This window comes from Diadema antillarum, unplaced genomic scaffold (genome assembly GCF_040938485.1).
Source record: "Diadema antillarum isolate AM-2024a unplaced genomic scaffold, OU_Dant_1.0 scf00000110, whole genome shotgun sequence".
Classification (NCBI taxonomy): Eukaryota; Metazoa; Echinodermata; class Echinoidea; order Diadematoida; family Diadematidae; genus Diadema; species Diadema antillarum.
In genome coordinates, this window is record NW_027270999.1 from 1,044,801 (window position 1) to 1,064,879 (window position 20,079).

Consider the following 20,079-nt stretch of genomic DNA (forward strand, 5'->3'; position numbering starts at 1 on the left):
TGAATGGTCTGCCACAGGCAGATATCCTTATCATGCTCTTACGTAATACGACAGCTGCTTTCTCAATGATCCAGTCAGCAGGCTGATTGTAACCAGGGAGGTAGTCTCACCTCCCCGTTGTAACTCACTGCCAAATAGCACATTGTCAGCACCGGCAAACTAGCAATGCTCTCTTTCTTATTCCTGTATTTTCGTTATTTACGGGTCAATTTTTTTCGTTCGAAATGTAAAATGGATGACCATAGAATTTCTCAATAGAATATAAAATTGAAAACTTTAGAAAGGATAGAGAAAATTGAGTTCACTTTGAATGGTCTGCCACAGGCAGATATCCTTATCATGCTCTTACGTAATACGACAGCTGCTGGAGTCATCAAACCCTGGCTTGGCCTCCAGGTTTGTCACGCCTGAGCAGAAAGTTTATTTGCAATGGACAAGTCCTTCGACTCCCAACTCCCAAACGACGAATATACGCACCCCACTTTGGGCATGCCCCAGCTGGGGACTCGCCTCAAACGAGGGATTGACGGCATGAGGCGTGGCCTGTCGCCTTTTCTTATTATCACTTTTTGGATATCTCAGCCATTTGAAAGCCAATTTTCATCAAATAAATGTTGAATCCTTCTTAAACTTACATGCTCTATCATATTTAGGAACGTTCAAAACATGAATCCCCACCTCAACCAGTACTTTACAGTCTCTTTAATGTCCTGTTTTTTTGTTCCATTCATCACACAGCTAGCACTGCTGGATAAAGAATAAGAGCTTGAATGGACCCTGCACTTAAGAGCCTCTTTTCTCAGTTCACACTTTCCAGAGTGTGTGCTTTCTTTCCAAAATTGGGATAGGTTAGGAGAGTCCATTCACATAGAGTTACACATCATTTTCAAGCTTAAAGGTCAGCTTTTTCACAATCTGCACTTCACTAAAAATCCATGTCTGGTGACTTTTTGTTGGTTATGTGACGCAGGATGACATATCTCCTACATTGTTATTAGTCACTCAAAAGACTAGTTCAGAAAAAAACTCTATAGACATTTCTCCATCAAAGTACAAAATCTTACAACAGTAGCAACTGTAATGGAGGTGTTGATTTTCTTTTTCCCTTTCAGATTAAGAGAAGATGACACAAGTTCTTTGATGGAAATATATTCAGGCAGCTCAGGCTTGAAAGTGAGCACTGAATTGAAGAGAACTGATTAGCATCGTGTGATGCTTGGATGAAAGAGCAATGGGCTTTGCATGCACAGGGATCCCCTTAAATACAATCAATACTTTTTGCAGGTCCAAAAGAAGCGAGCATCATTTGAAAGAATGAGCACTTTGTGTGGAGTTTGGACTCTCAACTAATAATCATTTCATACAAGAGAAAAACCTGCATACTTTACATAGTGCCTGCAACAACAAAAGAGAAGATTCACACCTGCAAATTAAATTGCTTCACATGCAAAGTGGCAGAAATGAGCTGGAGTTGTTCGAGATAAATGTCTGGATTAAAGGAATGCAAACCATGTACGTACTTTCCGTGTCTGGATTGAAGTACACTGTATCAGTCTGGACCTCTCCCAGATGGTTGACAGACTTGACGTACACATACTGCATACTCCCCGAGTGATCATTTCTGGTAAGTGTGCACTTGTTTGGTTCCGGGTCCTCGTTGGGACATGTCACCCATATGTACACCCTGCAACCAATCAAAGGTCAAAGGTTATGTATCACCTGCGATCAAGGCATGTCAAAACAATGAGTAATGGCGAAAAGCAAAATGCAAGATCACAAAAGTGCCTGCTACTTAATCAACAAGGAAAAGTAGAAATTACGCGGTGCGTAATATATGTCCCCGCCGGAAGTAGCATTTAGTGACAAAATGTACAATATAGGTAAAAAATCAAGGTCAAAGGTCAAAGAAGTCAAAGGTCAAAATTCTGTGTAGAAGTTTTGAAGCCCTCACCTAGTGCCATCACATAAAGCAAACAAAATCGAAATCGGGTTAGAAATGGCAAAGAAGTTACATTTTGTAGCAAAATGTACAATATAGGTCAAAAATCAAGGTCAAAGGTCAAAGAAGTCAAAGGTCAAAATTCTGTGTAGAAGTTTTGAAGCCCTCACCTAGTGCCATCACATAAAGCAAACGGAATCGAAATCGGGTTAGAAATGGCAAAGAAGTAGCATTTTGTAGCAAAATGTACAATATAGGTAAAAAATCAAGGTCAAAGGTCAAAGAAGTCAAAGGTCAAAATTCTGTGTAGAAGTTTTGAAGCCCTCACCTAGTGCCATCACATAAAGCAAACGGAATCGAAATCGGGTTAGAAATGGCGAAGGAGTAGCATTTTGTAGCCAATGTACAATATAGGTCAAAAATCAAGGTCAAAGGTCAAAGAAGTCAAAGGTCAAAATTCTGTGTAGAAGTTTTGAAGCCCTCACCTAGTGCCATCACACAAAGCAAACGGAATCGAAATCGGGTTAGAAATGGCGAAGGAGTAGCATTTTGAAGCAAAATGTACAATATAGGTCAAAGGTCAAGGTCAAAGGTCACAACTGAAATTCTGTGTAGCAGTTTCAAAGCTCCCATGTAGTGCTATCATATAAAGCAAACAGAATCAAAATTGGCTCATAAATGACAGAGAAGTAGCAAATTGAACATTTTGATCACACACGGACGCACAGATGGACGGACGGACAGACGGACAGACGGACACACACACGTACGGAGCCCGTTTCATAGTCCCCTGCTCGAACTCGTTCGGCGGGGACAATTAGAAGTTTGTTATCTAGTATTCTTTATCCATGATATTACCACTACCATTCCTAGCTGCAGATTATGGCTAAAAACTGACAATCTTAACTGAAGTACAATGAACATTGACCTTCCACGTATCATGACTGTCATCTCCATGCAAAACGCTTGTCAATTTATTTCAACCCTGTCCACCAACATACATTGTCACCTGGTATTCCTAGCTGGAAAATGATTGGAAATGGTCACCAATGAACAATTCCAGGGATAAGTCTGTGTTATAAATTCAATCATCATCAAAAGCATCATTTTCTCCATGGTTATACAGTAACTCCTGCTAAGAAGAGCCATATTCCTCCTCTTGCCTGGATTACTGCTAGCCTGCTAAATCTGCTCATCTCTCTCTTAAAAAACAACACAAATAAACTCAAAACAATATAAAACAATACAAAACAGAAACATAAGTCTTTTACATTATTTTTTTTTGGGGGGGTGGGGGTGGGTGGGGGGAGGGCTGGGAACACAGACACCTTGCCAACAAAAAAGGTTCATTTCCACATATTGTATACATTGTATGTACAGGTGTACTTCTCAATCAGCCTACAACATACCCTGATTGGTACTTCCTGTACCAGAAGGTGTGGTCGGTTTCGATGCCAGTCTCCACGGGTACCCAGGTACAATGGTAGTCAAGCATGTTGCTGCTAGCACATGTTAGATCCCGAGCTTTCTTCGGTGCATCTGCATACATAACATTTAGTTACACATCACACAGTAAAATGAGATACACAAACAACACTGTTGTAATCCACATTGCAAAAATTGCAAATTATAAGCCTAAAGAAACTAACTCCACAAAATATCATTGATTTCATATGCAATCGTATGCATTTCCTGGACTTGTTACTGACATATATCAATGGTAATATTATTCCCCTCTGAAAGAGGTAAGTCTCGTACTTTTTCATTACGCTGGAAAAGTGAAAACATGTTGAATTTTCTTCATATTTTCTTTCTATCGTAGTTCATATGTAATGTCATGATATCTAGTAGTCTTCGGATCCAGTAGTCTTGTCAGCAAAACTTCAAAATTCATAACTTTTGAACGGATTGTTTGATTTCTTAAAACTTTCAGTGATGTGTTCTACTAATATTGCTGCATTCACTCGATCCAAATGTATACTGGGGTAAATTCCCCTTTAAAAATGCAGTCCTGAGGGGAAAAAGGCACATAGAAATAACCTGCAAGGAAACTGTACAATAGTGAGGTGGTCCTGAAAAGGACTGTTGGGATTGAGGCAATTTGCAAACAATTTTCCGCTGCAAACATATCTTGCTTTACAGAACATGAATTAATGGGCCTATTTAGTGGTGTCTGTCTTGAACCCTACAAGACAATTAATGTATAGGACTGTGGACTGAGAAACGGTTTCGAGGCGAGACTACATGTCAAACCCCACAACTTCCTAACTTCCTAAATAATTGATACGACATACGATAGTGATTTCCACTATTCCACGAAACAGGAAATCAAGAGTAGGTTCAAGAGCAATGAATTAGAACATCTTCCCTACAACAGCCTCACTTATGATAACAGCTAGGAAAACAAATCTAGTACCATACTCCACCACAGCATAGTGTTAGGGCAAAGTCTGAGACAACTTGTATCTGAGTAAAATAGCTCAATTCACCAAGCATATCTATCATAACAGATGATATACTGCAGCAAAGAGAACACAGAGACCCCAACTACCTATTGAATGCGAGATTCTCCCGCCTGGAACTCCAGCAACTGGACACTCTGATCACACACACGATGATACGCACGCTATCATGACTGCAAAGCACAGAATCCCTTGCGGCCATGCCAGGGTCCAGGGCCTGATCAAGAGTTCTGGAAGCTAGCTCTCTGGTGCTATAAAACTTCACCGTATTTTAAACATAATATGACAAAATCATAGTTCAGCAGGACAAAGCAAAATTTTGAGCGAAAGACTCATAGCATGTATGCCATAAGCAGGAGACACATACATGTAGTTAGTGCAAAGGAAATTAAAACTCAAGCAGGAGAGTGGAAGAGTTTGAGAAAATGATCTCAAAGCAGTAGATCTCCCAGCAAAGAGATGGAATTTCCTAAGTACAACAGCCAGTTCTCAAAAAAAAACAAAAACAAAAACAAAAAACGAATAGGCCTACATGTACATCATACTGTTCAAAAATAATACTTACATCCGATCTGAATATAGGTTCCAAGAAAATCTGACGGCATATCTCCCTGCAGAGCGCAAAAGTACATGGCCGTATCACTGAGGGAGGCATTGCGCAAGATAATTCTGGATTTCTGCAGTAGAGAAACATAGCAAGAAATGAACATATTTCACTGAGAAAATCTCCCACTCTGTCCCCCTAACACTTTTGAAATGTGAACCTGTCATAATTTATTGCTTCGGAGTTGGTGTTTGTGTGGATACCCCATTGTCATGACCTCCCCCGTGCAATCTCTTTGAGAATCAGATGTGTGAAGTAAATCTTCAAGGGTATTGCCGCCCAGCAGAGACTTTGTTTTCATAGTTATATGATGGACACACCCACTCATGAACACATCACACCTATTACCACTTCTGAAATTCCTCCAGTGTACAGTGGTACAGTCTTTGCTAGGTTGATGCTCTAAAACAATAATTCATATGATGAGTGGAAATCACAAAATATAAACTGTCTAGCTTACTCACGTATCGATTCAATTGGAAATCCGGAAATCAAACAAGCAAAGTTCTTGTGAACTTCAAAAAATCATCCTAGTGCATGACTATACTAGTCCACACAGCAATAACAAGAAAATGATTTTTAAAATCAAAATCTTAGGAAAATGGGAAAAACATTTCTACTTTTGCCATTCTCATTCTCATTCCTGCTTTTGAACTGTTTCACTACTCAAACATGACTATTTTCTTTTCTTTTACAGGCTATATTTATGATTGAACATTTGACAATGGCTAAGCTTGTTTGTGATAATAAACAGATGATGTCGGGTTTCTTTCCAGTCTGCAATGAACGGAGAGGAGAGACAATCTGGACTAACAACCCTTGACAAAGTAGCATTTTATCTTGTTTTGATTACAGACTAAACAAAGCATTAAACTCACAGACCAATAGAACAGAAAAATCTAAGGGTGCGTTTATAAGATTTTTCTTCTGGCCAGAAACAGTGTTTTGAAACACTGTTTATGGCCAAACAGTGATTCTAGCTTGAAAAAAATTCTTATAAACGTTCGCCGTGATTAGAAACAGTGTTTTGAAACACTGTTTGTAAGCGCACAAAATAGTGCGTTTACAAACAGTGTTTCTGTAGAATCAGTGTTTCAAAAATCTTATAAACGCAACCACGAACGCAAACACTGTTTATGTGACGTCACAATGCCTTGCGCGCACCCTGTTTGACCTTTTGCTGAGGAAAAACTGCGCAGAGTGAGTTGCGCAATGGCACAGTCTGAGCGAGTGCCCAAACACGCTCGGAGAAAAAATCTTATAAACGCTCTCCTGACGAAAGTGTGATTTGAAACAGTGTTTCAAAACAGTGTTTCAAAACAGTGATTCTAGGCCCGCAAAATCTTATAAACGCACCCTAAGTCAATATGATGAGGGCATCGATGTTAACATTTACAGGAGAATGTTAAGGGTGTCCTCTCTTACCACATTGGTGACCATCTGGTAGGTTTGAGATGGGATGAGGTTCTCTCCCTTGTACCACTCAATGTCCTGGGCAGTTACGGGAGGGACGCTGCCCGCATCCAGGGTGCATGTCACCTCCACATCGGTCCCCACTTCGTATGTAGCATTCAAGGGATATATTTCTCCTGGTTATAAAAAGGAGGGGGAAAAAAAGAAGTGGATGTGAGTTAAACATAGCTAAACAACTGGCACTGCTATATAATAATAGTACAAATAAGGGAAAACAAGGTTAATCTGAGAAGTCTAGACACTGCATGACATTTGTGTGAGGAGGAGATTATACCACTGATTAACATCTTTCCCCATCTGTGAGCCACGAGCATCACATTTCTACCAGTGTCTGCGGGCAGGACTCAATACTAGTGCTGATCTGGTGGCCTTGGACCACTAAGAATTTGTGTTGGGCCATCAAACTTTCAATACAGTTAACTTTTAGTGGCCCAATTGGGCAACTCATATTCACGAAAATCACAGATACCAGTTCATTAGGCCTGCGTTTATAACAATGATTCAAAATGAAATGAGACGATATAGACAATAATGAAGTTGTAATATACATGTTGACCTACAAGTTGTATACACACACAACAAAGAGACAAAAAGGATTTGTTTTTCTTTTCTTTTGGGCCATTTTATCTATTTTTTGGGGTGGCCAAAATGTTAAATTTGAAAATGGGGAAACCAGAAAACAAAGTTATTGTGAAGCCCTGAAAGCAGCTGGCAAACTTACGGCAGATCACATTGCCATGTGTAGACTAAAACTCTGCTGCCTTCTGTAGCAATCACTAAATTCCACTGAAAATGTAATCCTCAGAACAAGTTTCAAGACTTTGACCTTTGCCTGGGTTGATCCTTAATCCTCCTTGCAATACTAAATCATTCTCCCTATTCATTTTTGTTTATATAACTACTCCATGTTCCCACATGATCTGACAGCTGAAGTACTAGCTGGAAAATAACATCCCAGCCAAATTTCACACACACACACATGCACACACACATGCACACACACACATACACACACACACACACACACACACACACACACACACACACACACACACACAAAAGAAAAAAATAGCTCATAACATTTAATCTTCCATCCTGACTATTTCACTCCCTTTACTGTTTACTGACATTCAATCTTTTCTTTGGCTCACATTTTCTCTTGTCTTTTTTTCATTCATTTCATTTTATTTCCAACAAAAGTATAAAGTACAATATGACATTTGCATAAGATATACAAGTGAAATCAATGCAGCTCTTTTTTTTTACAATAAAACAAAACATAGTTTTAGGAAATGCCTAGGCGAACTGTTCCTGAATTGTACCGAAGAAAAACTGTCAGAAATGGGGGAAGGTATAGTATTGGTTGAGATGAGGATTCAGCTTGTAACTTTTTGTGAGATACCGGTACTTAAAGGGCAAGTTCACCTTCATAAACATAAGGATTGAGAGAATGCAGCAATATTAGTAGAACACATCAGTGAAAGTTTGAGGAAAATTGGACAATCGACGGAAAAGTTATGAATTTTTAAAAATTTTGTGTTGGAACCGCTGGATGAGGAGACTACTACAGCTTGTGAGTCATATGCGTACAACAGTATAAAGAAAATGTAAAGAAAATTCAACATATTTTCACTTTTTTCACATAATAAAAGAGCACTCGACTTGCCTCTTTCTAAAGGCAGGGGGAATAATATTACCCATAACATTTGTCGGTAACGAGTCGGGGGAATGTGTACTTTTTTCAAAAGATGAAATTTTGTGAAATTCTCTTTATATTTTCCTTACATTGTTGTACGCATGTGACATCTAAAGTTATTCACACACTGCAGTAGTCTTCTCATCCAGCGGTTACTGCACAAAAACTTCAAAAATTCATAACTTTTGAACGGATTGTCCGATTTTCGTCAAACTTTCAATGATGTGTTCTACTAATATTGCTACATTCTCTCAATCCTTATGTTAATGAAGGTGAACTTGTCCTTTAAAAACCACTTTATCATATGTGACCCTGCATCACAAAACAAACAAAAGTCGCCTGACATGAAATTTGAGTTAAGTGCACATTCTGAAAGAGCACACTTTAAGCTTTAAAATGATATATAACTCAAATCAAATGGGCACTCCTAACCTATCTAAATATTGGAAAGAAAGGACACACTCTGGAAAGTGTGAACTGAGAAAAGAGGCTCTGAAGTACAGTGTCTATTCAAGCGCTTAATCTTTAGCAAGCCGTCCTGCCTTTGTGATGAATGGGACAAAAAACAGGATGTGAACCATCGAAGCAACAACAATGAAGGGATTATCAGATTAAACTGAAATTGAGAGTGCAGTATCAACACATTCTGTCCATAATTAATGCCAACTTTCAAAGCAGTACCATCATCCTATCAAAAGTTATTAGAGTTGGAAGTAAAGAGTGTGTACAAGGTTTTTAAGAAAATGAAAAGGGGACTTGAAAGACACACCTAATCACACTATTATACCAAAAATTGTTCGAGATAAACAGCTAAAATACACACTTTCCTGCCCATTATACAATCCCAAATTTTAGCATAAGGTAGAAGAAGACTTGTTCTTTCAGAAAATATGAAAAAATCAAGATCGGCTAGGTTGACCCATTTCACCTTTTTTCAGTCCTCACACAAAATCAGTGTGTGCGACTTTTTGTTCGTTTTGTGGTGCACGGTCACATTTGTTAAAGAGCGTGCAACTGCAAGATGATTTCAAGTTTATTTGATGAAAACCAGTTCTGAAATGGGTGAGATGTCCACAGACAAAGTAAAACAAAACAATCCTAATTAACCAGATTGGTCTTCACACTGTTTTAGATATCTCAGTCATTTCAAAACCAATTTTCATCAAATAAAATTTGAATTCCTCTAAGAATTATATGCTCTTTTCATATTTCATAAGAGGTTTCTAATTAAATGAAATCAAAATATTATTCAGATGAGTGAAGGTTCAGGTATGGGTTTCTTCAATTTGTCTCCCTCTACAAATGAAATTTGTTAAGATCTAAACTGCTGATCTTTAACTTAACAAACATGTCAGAAAAAAAGAACCAGTGGGATTTGAACCTGTCATCTACTGTCATCTAGACGACAGGTTCGAGTCCCACTGGTTCCTTTTTTTCGACTTGTACAAATTTCCTTTTCTACAGGGAAACAAATTGAAGGAACTCATACCTGAGTTATCATGAAAAGGGTTGAAAACCTGAAGCTCCATCTCAACCCAGACTATAACATTCGTTTAAAATTGAGTCAATATCGCATGAAAGTCACGCACACACCAGACAAGCCTAATTATAATGATTTTTTTTCTTTTAATAATCAAGATGGATAATTTTGGCATCTTAGCTGAAGGATAGAGATAAATGAATAATCAGTAGCCTGAAATAGCAGGGAGGAGTAACAAAAAATCACTAAAATTACACAGAAGAATGCCATTTCTGGCTTTACCTTCCATTTGGTTTAATTGTATACAGTCATTTGAAGTAATGGCTATAAGATATGAATTAAATGAGAAGTGCTTCTATTTTTTGAAAAGAAACTGAAAGTGACAGGTCAATACTAGGTCAGTGGTACTTCTTCTGCCAGGATAAACATGTCTGGGCTGACTGCATCTCAATAAGTGTCTGCAAATATAGTTAAAGGGGAAGGCTAGTAACTGATCAGTGGGAATCAGTGGAAATGCTGGGAGATGATTGTTCCAATCCTTATGGGATTCATTCAAGAGTTCATCGTATATCTATTGTTGTGTGAAAATGATTTGCTTCAGAACGGTCTCATATTCAAGTAATGTGCAGATTAATGCCCCGTCACTGACCAGGGACGCTAACCTGGAAGCATTAAACTGCACATTACTTGAATATGAGACCGTTCTGAAGCAAATCATTTTCACACAACAATAGATATACAATGAACTCTTGAATGAATCCCATAAGGATTGGAACAATCATCTCCCAGCATTTCCACTGATTCCCACTGATCAGTTACTAGCCTTCCCCTTTAAAAAAGATAATCTCATTCACCGTGGTGACATGCTTCAAGGGCCCTCTACTGAACTAGACTCTAGAGACACTTAATTCACACTTTGAGATGTGCACTTAGCGACATATATATTAATGTGCAATGATTTCAAGTTTTTTGCTTACAATACAAGTTATAGACTACATGGAGTCTCAGTTTACACTACCTAGCCTCACATGTATCAACTGACTCACGATCAATTCTATTTTTTTTTTCCAACTAAAGAGCCCATTGATTGCAATAAGTCCAGTTTGGTACCTCTTCCTTCATTAGGTGATCCGAGAATCCTCTCGGATCACCTTCTGTATCTGTACGGATTCTTTATTCTTCTTCTTTATTTCTGGACAAAAGTTGTGCAGAGGTTAGCTCAGAAAGTCCACTTCCTATCAATGTCAAAATTATACCATATATGTAACATGTCCTAAAGACGACGGGTCAAGTAAAATCGGAGTGATCAGTCAACCGTGACGTCACTATGACGTCATTATATGAAAACACATTTTCAATCATATCTCATTAATGGAATGGAATTTTTCAATGAAATTTACGTCACGTAAATTTCAATTCAAGGGAATTCTACTCATGTTTTCAAAATTCATCGCATTGTTAAAACGTGCGCGTACGCGCGCGTTGAAATATTTGTATGCTCAAATCGAGCCAAATTTTTTTTTGCACACGTTTCAGACCATTTAGAGCATTTTTTCAAAAATTGAAAAAATTGGACAGACGCATACGCGCGCGCACATATTCGCACACACAGCTCATATGCAATGGAAATTTCCCGTTTTTTTACACTTATCGGATGCCTAAAATGTCAAGGAATATTTCCACCAAGTTTCAAGTCAATCCGACTCAATATGACGTCATACGGGCCCGTCAAAGTTGAAATTCCGCGCGCGCGTCAATGGCAATATACAGTGCAACGATGCCCAAAAAACGCCAATTTTAAATCCGATTTTACTCGTCAGGATGGACGGTAACCCCCCATTTTCTTTACATATTTTAAAAGCTGATGAGTTGGACATGTTATTTCATGGGTTGGCGATGCTGGCAAAATGATTAAAAGATATCAAATTTCTTAATAAAGTAAAAAAAGTAAATTTTCAAAATGACGTCATCAAATTTCAAGTGCACTCGAGCGTATCTCACTTATCCTTGGCCAATTTACACCCAGATTTCAGTATGTTGTAGCTTATTAAATGATCTTTCATTAATATAATTACAACATTTTGATTGGATGACGGCATCACCTCGTAAAAATGGATTGAAAGTAATATTGTCAAATTTGACCAGTTTACGTGTTATCTCTATGGGAGAGCAGTTTTTCTGGCAGTGAAAATTGACATGACTCTCTTTTTCGAGCACTAGCTCACTTATGCTTCGGTGAATTTCTCCCAGATTTTAATATGTTGTAGCTGAGACTTTGGGCTATCGTGAATGTGCCCTCCATTTTTTCATACGATGTCGGCATTACGTCAAAAACTTGGTTGAAAATGGCACGAGGCTTCGATGCAGCGTCATTTTGCTTAATACACAGGGCCTATGGAGAATGAAATAGGTCATTGCGTAGCGCATCCGACTCGTAATCCTAAGGTCCCTGGTTCGGCTCACCCCTGCCAATATTTTTTTTTAAATTTTTTTCAACACTTTTTTTCTTCTTTTTCTTTAATCTTACTCTCGCTTTCCTTACTTTATCTTTTTCTGATTTTTTTTATGCTTCTCCTTCAAATTTCTATAAAATAACATTATTTTTTCTTTATTTTTCTTTCTTTCTACTACTTTCTGTGCAATAGATAAACAACAACAATGGCTATCAATCCCATATTTTGCACATGTTTAGTACATGTCACGTACATTATTTCATAAAATAACAAACTACTTAATCGGACACCATCTTGGGTATGTAAATTAGGGTCAAAGGTCTTAAATGTTTCATCCTGTATCTTGGTGAATACATGTCCTATCTTTCCCATATTTTGCACACGCAAAGACCATGTTACAAGAATCATTTCATAAAATAATCACTTTTGCTTAGACGCCATCTTGGGTGTGCAAAATGAGGTCAAAGGTCAAATATACTTCATTCTGTATTTCCGTTAGTGTATACGGAATTCGGTACCAAAGATGGCAGGTCTCACTCCCTTTTCTAAATGAGAATCCAAACATCACACGGCCAATGTCCCGTTAACACAGATGAAACCTGTATGGTCATGAATATTTCGATCAGGACTCAAATCATTGATTTTCGAAAAGATCGGATCACCTAATTTGTCAGTGTTGACAAATTCCGGTTCTAGTAATGTATTCAAATCTATTACTGGTATATTCATGAAAATATTGGGAATAATAAAACAAATTATAGCCTGTATTACCTGTAATGATTAAAAAAAATTACAATTATTTCTAATTTACAAATAAAAATTGAAATGACAGGGTAACAACCTTACACCATACTTATTTCAGATTTGAACATAACGACACTAGGGAGAAATCTTTATATCCAAAGGAAGATCATTGTACTCCTCGGCATATATTAAATGATCTTTTCAAATACTGTATATGCCAATATTTTCGCGGACAGATATTTTCGCGAATCACGGTATCAGAGGTATTTTCGCGTGTTGTTAAATTCGCGATTGATACTAGTAGTAGTAGGGTCTCGAGAAACACGTTCAAACACTTGCCAACGTACTCATAACGTTTTTCCATTTGCATTGTGACTTCCCAAACATGAAGATAGAAAAGACACAGGAGAAGATTTATAAAATGAAACAATTATGGGACCTTGCAGCAAGACACTCACACATGGCATTCACATTCATCACAAGTACTCAGTACCTACCAAATGTTGCAACAAATAGATAGACGACAAAGTTTCAGAACTGCGCTAGCGCTAGCGAAAGTTTTACATGCATCGTATCATCATACACGTCCCTGTCGCTGTACAGGGGTGTCGCGTTAGCGCATGGCATCTGCACGGGCTAACATGTATCCTAAGCATACACGGCCCTGCGCACACGGCGTCTGGTAGGGCTACATGCATCCCTAGGCCTCACCCAACCACGTCGAGTCGGTGTTCGTTCGCGAAGGGTAACGTAGCACAGAGGTTGCACATTTTAATGCATGTTTAGCATTGTACTGCACTTCCACAATCGGTCGCACCGTAGCGTACGTACTGGTACATAGTATGTGTACGTACTGGCCGGTATAACAGCCGCGTTCTGATCCGGCCGGTGTTGGATGCATTTTGTCATAAATTTGCACATAAGGTATGACGGGGTAATATTTTCGCGTGTCTTTAATTTCGCGATCAGCCTGAAGCTCGCGAAATTCGCGAAAATAAAACCCTCGCGAAAATAACGGCGTATACAGTATTCAGTTCTTGGTTTAGGTACCGTACCTAGGTAATCTTAATCTGAGTGAGTGAAGTAATTGCAGGAACCGACATGCCTGGCCATTGAATGACGACCTTTGATATTTAATTTTCATCAAAATCCTTGTTAGTCTTAGTTTTTTCCATCGTTCCTATCAAATTCTATAACCAGTAGATATTCCTGTTTCAAGTTGTAATGCTGGTAAATAAGTGTTTAGCTAGTTTTGTACACTTTGAAATAAACTTGTCAGTCCAATATCTTTAAGGAAGTACTTCTCTATTAATTCTAATTAATTCTAAAAGTACTTCTCTACTTCAGGAGAGAAGTAAAAAAAATGATATAAAATTCCTATTTCTGAGAAATTGTAACCTCTTTCAAAGGATCTCACTTGGCAGATCCTTGTCATATGATCGTCTGAAACCAATTCTCACTGCAATTTTGATCATGGCACTGTGTAGGGTACAAAATAGGGCAATTCGACTGCAGCCTGCCATCAACTGGGATGTTGCCTATTTCTCATGCAGTCACGGAAAGCGTTTTCAGACACAGCAAGTTATTGTAGCAAATATTCATCAATTGATATTTGATATATATGGATACGAGAGCATTCAGACACAATGTCCAGATATACGATATAATGGTGTAGCATTGTATGGCATCAGATCTCACACACTCTCGTGTTTCCTGACAAACTCATGAATACGTATGAGTCTCTCCACAACATGGGTACTGGCAAAAAATGCAAAATATTAACCAAAAAGGTTCACAGGAAGTACTCAGTCTCATCGCTTACCTGATCATGGGTGCTACATGATATTTTACATTTGATCTAATAAAATAATAATAAATAGAAAAGTCAACATCGCAGCAATTCACAACAGCCATACAGGTATCTTAGTAGAGCTTTCCGGTATATTGCAAGCAAATTCCAAGTAGTACAAGATAAATTTTGAGTGTTGCAAGCAAAGATGAATTTTGAGTCCTTGCTGAGTACCATAATTGAGCTTTAATTCTCTCGCATAGGAAATATTTTTCAATTCGTTTCTAACCATAGCAGGAAATATTGCCTTCATCATTTGACTTCCATTGTGAAAGCAGAAGCTGGGAATCAAATTTCCTAATTTCACATGTATTTATTTATTTCTATCCTCCTAAATTACCAGAAAACATACCATCGAACATCCTGCAACTGAAGTTATAGCTTATATCAAATTGAAGGGATGGTATAGTATTGGTTGAGATGAGGCTCAGCTGTTAACTTTTTGCAAGATACTTAGAAATCACTTCATGAAATGTTGAACAGCATATAATTCTATGAGGGGATTCAATGTTTACTTGATGAAAATTGGTGTTGAAATGGCTGAGATATCCACTTTTATTAGGACATCTTTGTTTCCAGAACTGATGTTCATCGAATAAACTTTAAATTCCTCTTAGAACTGTGCTCTTTCATATTTCATGAGAGGTTTCTCATTTTCTCACTAAAAAGATGAAAACCTGAAGTTCCATCTCAACCTATAGTATACTAACCCTTTAATTTGTAATATAAAGATCTGAAGCAGATGGACTAATGAAAAAAAAAGACATCTTTGTTGACTATTGACTATTTGAATTGTTTATCTGCTCTCAAGTATTACTGGCAACTGGAAAATAGAGAGTAGCAATTGTGGGAGCAAAAGAGCAGGTGTTATATAGGCCCTACAATCACTTTGACATGCTTTTTTTGTGTAATTTCATACAAGTTTATGACAGAATTAGATGCTACATAAACAAAGAAAGCATGCAAGGAAGGACAACCTAAAAAAGTGAAGTTATAATTCCCCTCCCCCCCCCCAAAAAAAAGGACATTCTTTTTCAGAGCTTTTAATATCAAATGTTATCTGAACCAACTGCCTACTGCAACCTATATTACTATGCAAAGCCTATGGGAGTTTCTCAATAAAGGTAATGGGTTTCAATTATGGGCACTGTCACTGTGCTCTGTAGAAGCCATTAATTTTTGTCCATTCCAGTTTTCCATCAGAAGTTGCTAGGCAACTACCGGTATAAGTGTGAGCAAAGAAAACCAAAAATGAAGAATCCTCCTCAAGAGTGAAGTTTTTAAAAACTTTGTCCATGTGAATGCTCTCTCCAAGGTTCGCCCGTTTTATAGGCTGCATTTATCTAACTTGAGAGAGGGAACGACGTTTCAAAATGCATTTGGAACGGTGTTTGCAAACATGGTTGAAAACGCGATTCTCAGGATGCAGCATTTATTCAACCATCATACAATCACGATTCAAGTGTTAAAGCACAGCTGCTTTGCGCCATCCGACTGGGAAGTACAGGTCAGCTGTGTACCACCAAACATGCCTCATTATTCACACAAATAATGGGTACAAAAACACAACCAGTAACAGCTGAGAGTTGACCATGAGATATAAATGCATTTCGAAATGGTACTGCATTTATCTACCTGCAGAAACCCAATCGTGGTCTAAAACGTGTTTCAAAACGCCCTTTTACTGCCATTTCAAATCGGTGTTTCTAAATGCATTTGAAAACAAGGTTGCATTTCCCTAACAGCCTAAAATGGCTCAAACACATTAGGATCGTGATTCTGCCTCAGAAAATTTTTAGATAAACACAGCCGTGTTTCGCTTTTTTTGTCACTTGACATTCACCATTGACACAACCACTCTTGCCTGCCCACTATATACTCAAAGACACAGGTAAATTTTGCATAGAGGCAAGTTTTTTCTATCCCATTGTGGCTTTTGTTTTGTTTTGTATGCTTTCAAAGTAAATGCCTCTATTGTTTACCATTGGGAGCAGTGATTTGAAAATATTCGAGGTATCACATTTTATGCACATTGTGTAGGTCAGTTGTATCATAAAGCATCCTACCATATAAAAATTTCACAATGAAGCCTATTCATACGGACATATAAATCACTATTTTTCTCAATAAAACATAACTATAGATGGTTCATTCTAAAAACAATTATAAAATCACTATATTGTTCACATTTTGTATACTTTTATTTAGCAACAAATTTATTATACTGATTTACAGTTTTACATTGTTTTCTATCCCTAACTCACATTTCAGAACCCTTTTGAAGCACTATAACTGAATTTTTGTTTCATCTGCAAATGGCATTAGGCCTATTTACCATTTGCAGATGAAACAAAAACCCAGCTTTAGTGCTTCAAAATAGTGCTAAGATGTGAGTTATACAGGGATAGAAACAACCAATGTAAAAATATGAATCAGCACAAATAATGTTATGTTAAATATACAAAATGTGAACAATAGTTATATTAAATAAAAATGTGTCTAGACTAAACCATCAACAGGTGTGAAATATTTGAAAGAGAGCAATATCTCCTTATATTTTAGGCTTTATTTCAAAAATGTTTAATATGGTAGGATGTTTTGTGAGGCAACTGACCTACACATATGAATAAATACAATTGTAATAACTCAAACATTTTTTAAAATCACTACTTCCAACAGTAAACAATACCTTTGACATTTTTGGGGTGCTTTTTTTTTCTATCCCAAACTCACATTTTAGAACCATTTGTGACCGTGCACCTCAAAACGAACATAAAGTCGCACACACTGATTTTGCGTGAGGACTGAAAATAAGTGAAATGGGTCAATCTAGCCGAACTTGACTTTTTCATATTTTCTGAAAGAGCGGGTCTTCTTTTACATTATGCTAAAATTTGGTATCATAAAACCAGCAGGAAAGTGTGTTTTTTTAGCAGTTTATCTCAAACATTTTTGGTAGAATAGTGTGATTTGGTGTGTCTTTAGAATCCCTTTTTCATTTCTGAAAAACCTTGTCCACACTCTTCACTTTCAACTGTAATAACTTTTGAAAGGATAGTGCTTCTGCTTTGAAAGTTGGCATTGATCATGGACAGAATGTGTTAATGAGGCATGCTTAATTTCAGTTTAATCTGATAATCCCTTCATTGTTGTTACTCTGGTGGTTTACTTCCTGTTTTTTGTCCCTTTCATCGCACAGCCAGCACGGTTTGGTAAAGATTAAGCGCTTGAATAGACATTGTACTTCGGAGCCTCTTTTCTCAGTTCACACTTTTCCTGAGTTTGTGCTTTCTTTCCAATATTTAGATTAGATTATTTAGTCCATTTGATTTGAGTTATACATCATTTTAAAGCTTAAAGTCTGCCCTTTCAGAATATGGTCTTAACTAAAAATTCATGTCTGGCGACTTTTTGTTTGTTTTGAGGTGCAGGGTCACATTTTGAAGCACTATAGCTGAGTTATTGTTTCATCTGCAAATTGTAAATTTAATGTTGTTACCATCTTACCTTCAATTCCAGCCACCAGCTGGATAGAGGTCATCAAAATGAGTAGCAGGATTATCCCTAGGCCAGGAACTACACCAGTCTCACCCATTTTGTCTGAGAGTTTTCGGGGGAAACATCCAGTGGACCAGTCCTGCTCCAGGAGACGACACCCAGCTGCAAAAAGTTGCACAAGACTCCGCCCACTTCAAATCGACTCTGCTTCCAATTGCCAAGCTCTTTGCGCCCTCCAATGACGAAAAATGAATATGAATTGCGTGCGCACATGAAAGCCTGCATGTGTATGTGTATGTGCGTGTTTTGTATGTGTGTATATTGTTGTGTGTGTGCACACGAGCCAGGCAGTGAAGTGTATGGGTGTGTGTAGGTGTCCTGTATTTGTATGTGCTCCACCTCCCCTTGGCAGCTCTCAAGCTCAACACAGTCAGCTGAATGGGACCAGAAGGCTCCCTGGCAGCAAGCCAATGTCCAAGAATCCACTTCCTGATAGCAGATGGATTTCCAGCGACCCAGAGGTCACTCTTGCACTCACTTCCCCTCACAGCTCCTGAAAAAAAGAAAGTAAGAATTGGGGAGTAAAAGAGCAGATGTACACAGCTGATAAGCATCTGATAGTAAAGTCTGACCACTTAGATACCCCCCCCCCCCCAGTTTCTAAAAACACAAACAAGCAGTCACAGCTGATATGGTTGCTGTTTACAAGCACAACACAAAGAGAATTCTTGCCTACTGGTGACAGCTTAGTCAAGAAATTTATTTGAGTAATCATTGCACATTGTTGGTTTCTACAGGACAAACTTGATCACTGAGCAGTAGTCCAAAACTGTATGCATTTGAAATCTTGTTATCATGGAACTAATTCATTTTTAACAGGCCATTAATTACCGGTAATTTGCCATCTGATCCTTATAAGATACTGTAAAGGGATGGTATAGTTTCGTTTGAGATGGAGCTTCAGGTTTCCAACTTTTTTGAGAGATAATGGAGAAACCTCTAATGAAATATGAATGAGCATACATTTCTAAGAGGAATTTAAAGTTCATTTGATGAAAATTGGTTTTGAAATGACTGAGAAATTCAAAACAATGCAATCCTAATAAAAGGTGGACCCATGACCTTTTATTAGGATCACTTTGTTTTACTTTGTTTTAGGATATCTCAGCTAGGCCCTATTTCAAATCCAATTTTCATCAAGCAAACTATGAATTCCTCTTAGAATGGGATGCTCTTTAACATTTTATATCAAGTGGTTTCATAATTATCTTGCAAAAAGTTCAAGCTGATTCCTCATCTCAACCAAAACAATAATACTCATCCCTTTAAAACACCAATGATTCAATACAACCTTCCATCCAACAATCTTTCTTTGATATATATCATTATCACTGCCAATAGACTGTGGGCCATTGAAAAGGGCAACATCATCATTAAAGAAAACTTTGTATGATATTCCCCATAGTTCTCCTGCTGATGAGTCAATACAAAAACCTTATCATTTCCTCTTTTGAACAGGCAGAAAGGAATAACTTATATAACCTTGGCATGAAATAAGTGTGGAGTTGAAATAAGCAAGAAGAATTTCGAGCGAGACGACTTTTAAGGCAAAGTAGGGTATGTAGCTGCTACACCATTATACACACAAAAAAACCAACAACATGATTTCTATAAAAATGTCATTCTTCACACAATAATAGGTTAACTGTATGGGATAATATCATCAACTCATCAAATCTGTTGATGTGAAAATATCTGAAACTTTATAATCACATAGCTTTACTATTCTATGTCAAAATTTAATTCCCATTACTACTGTTCTGCTGGATAACTCCATTCTCATTTCAAGTGCTCTGCTGGATTTACATATGGATTAGGTTT

At 37.7% G+C, this 20,079-nt stretch overlaps 1 protein-coding gene across 1 annotated transcript in view; it reads right to left on the minus strand.

The window, feature by feature from the left end:
- The window catches only part of LOC139719423 (uncharacterized), a 45,617-nt gene extending 27,322 nt beyond the window's left edge, over nt 1-18,295 (minus strand). The window contains exons 1-5 of the mRNA XM_071630839.1: nt 18,208-18,295; nt 6,431-6,594; nt 4,967-5,078; nt 3,349-3,478; nt 1,521-1,684 (exon numbers count right to left, since the gene is read on the minus strand). Of these exons, the coding sequence (XP_071486940.1) occupies nt 1,521-1,684; nt 3,349-3,478; nt 4,967-5,078; nt 6,431-6,594; nt 18,208-18,295 (658 nt within the window). The remainder of the gene's footprint in view (nt 1-1,520; nt 1,685-3,348; nt 3,479-4,966; nt 5,079-6,430; nt 6,595-18,207) is intronic.
- Nucleotides 18,296-20,079: the final 1,784 nt, after the last annotated feature.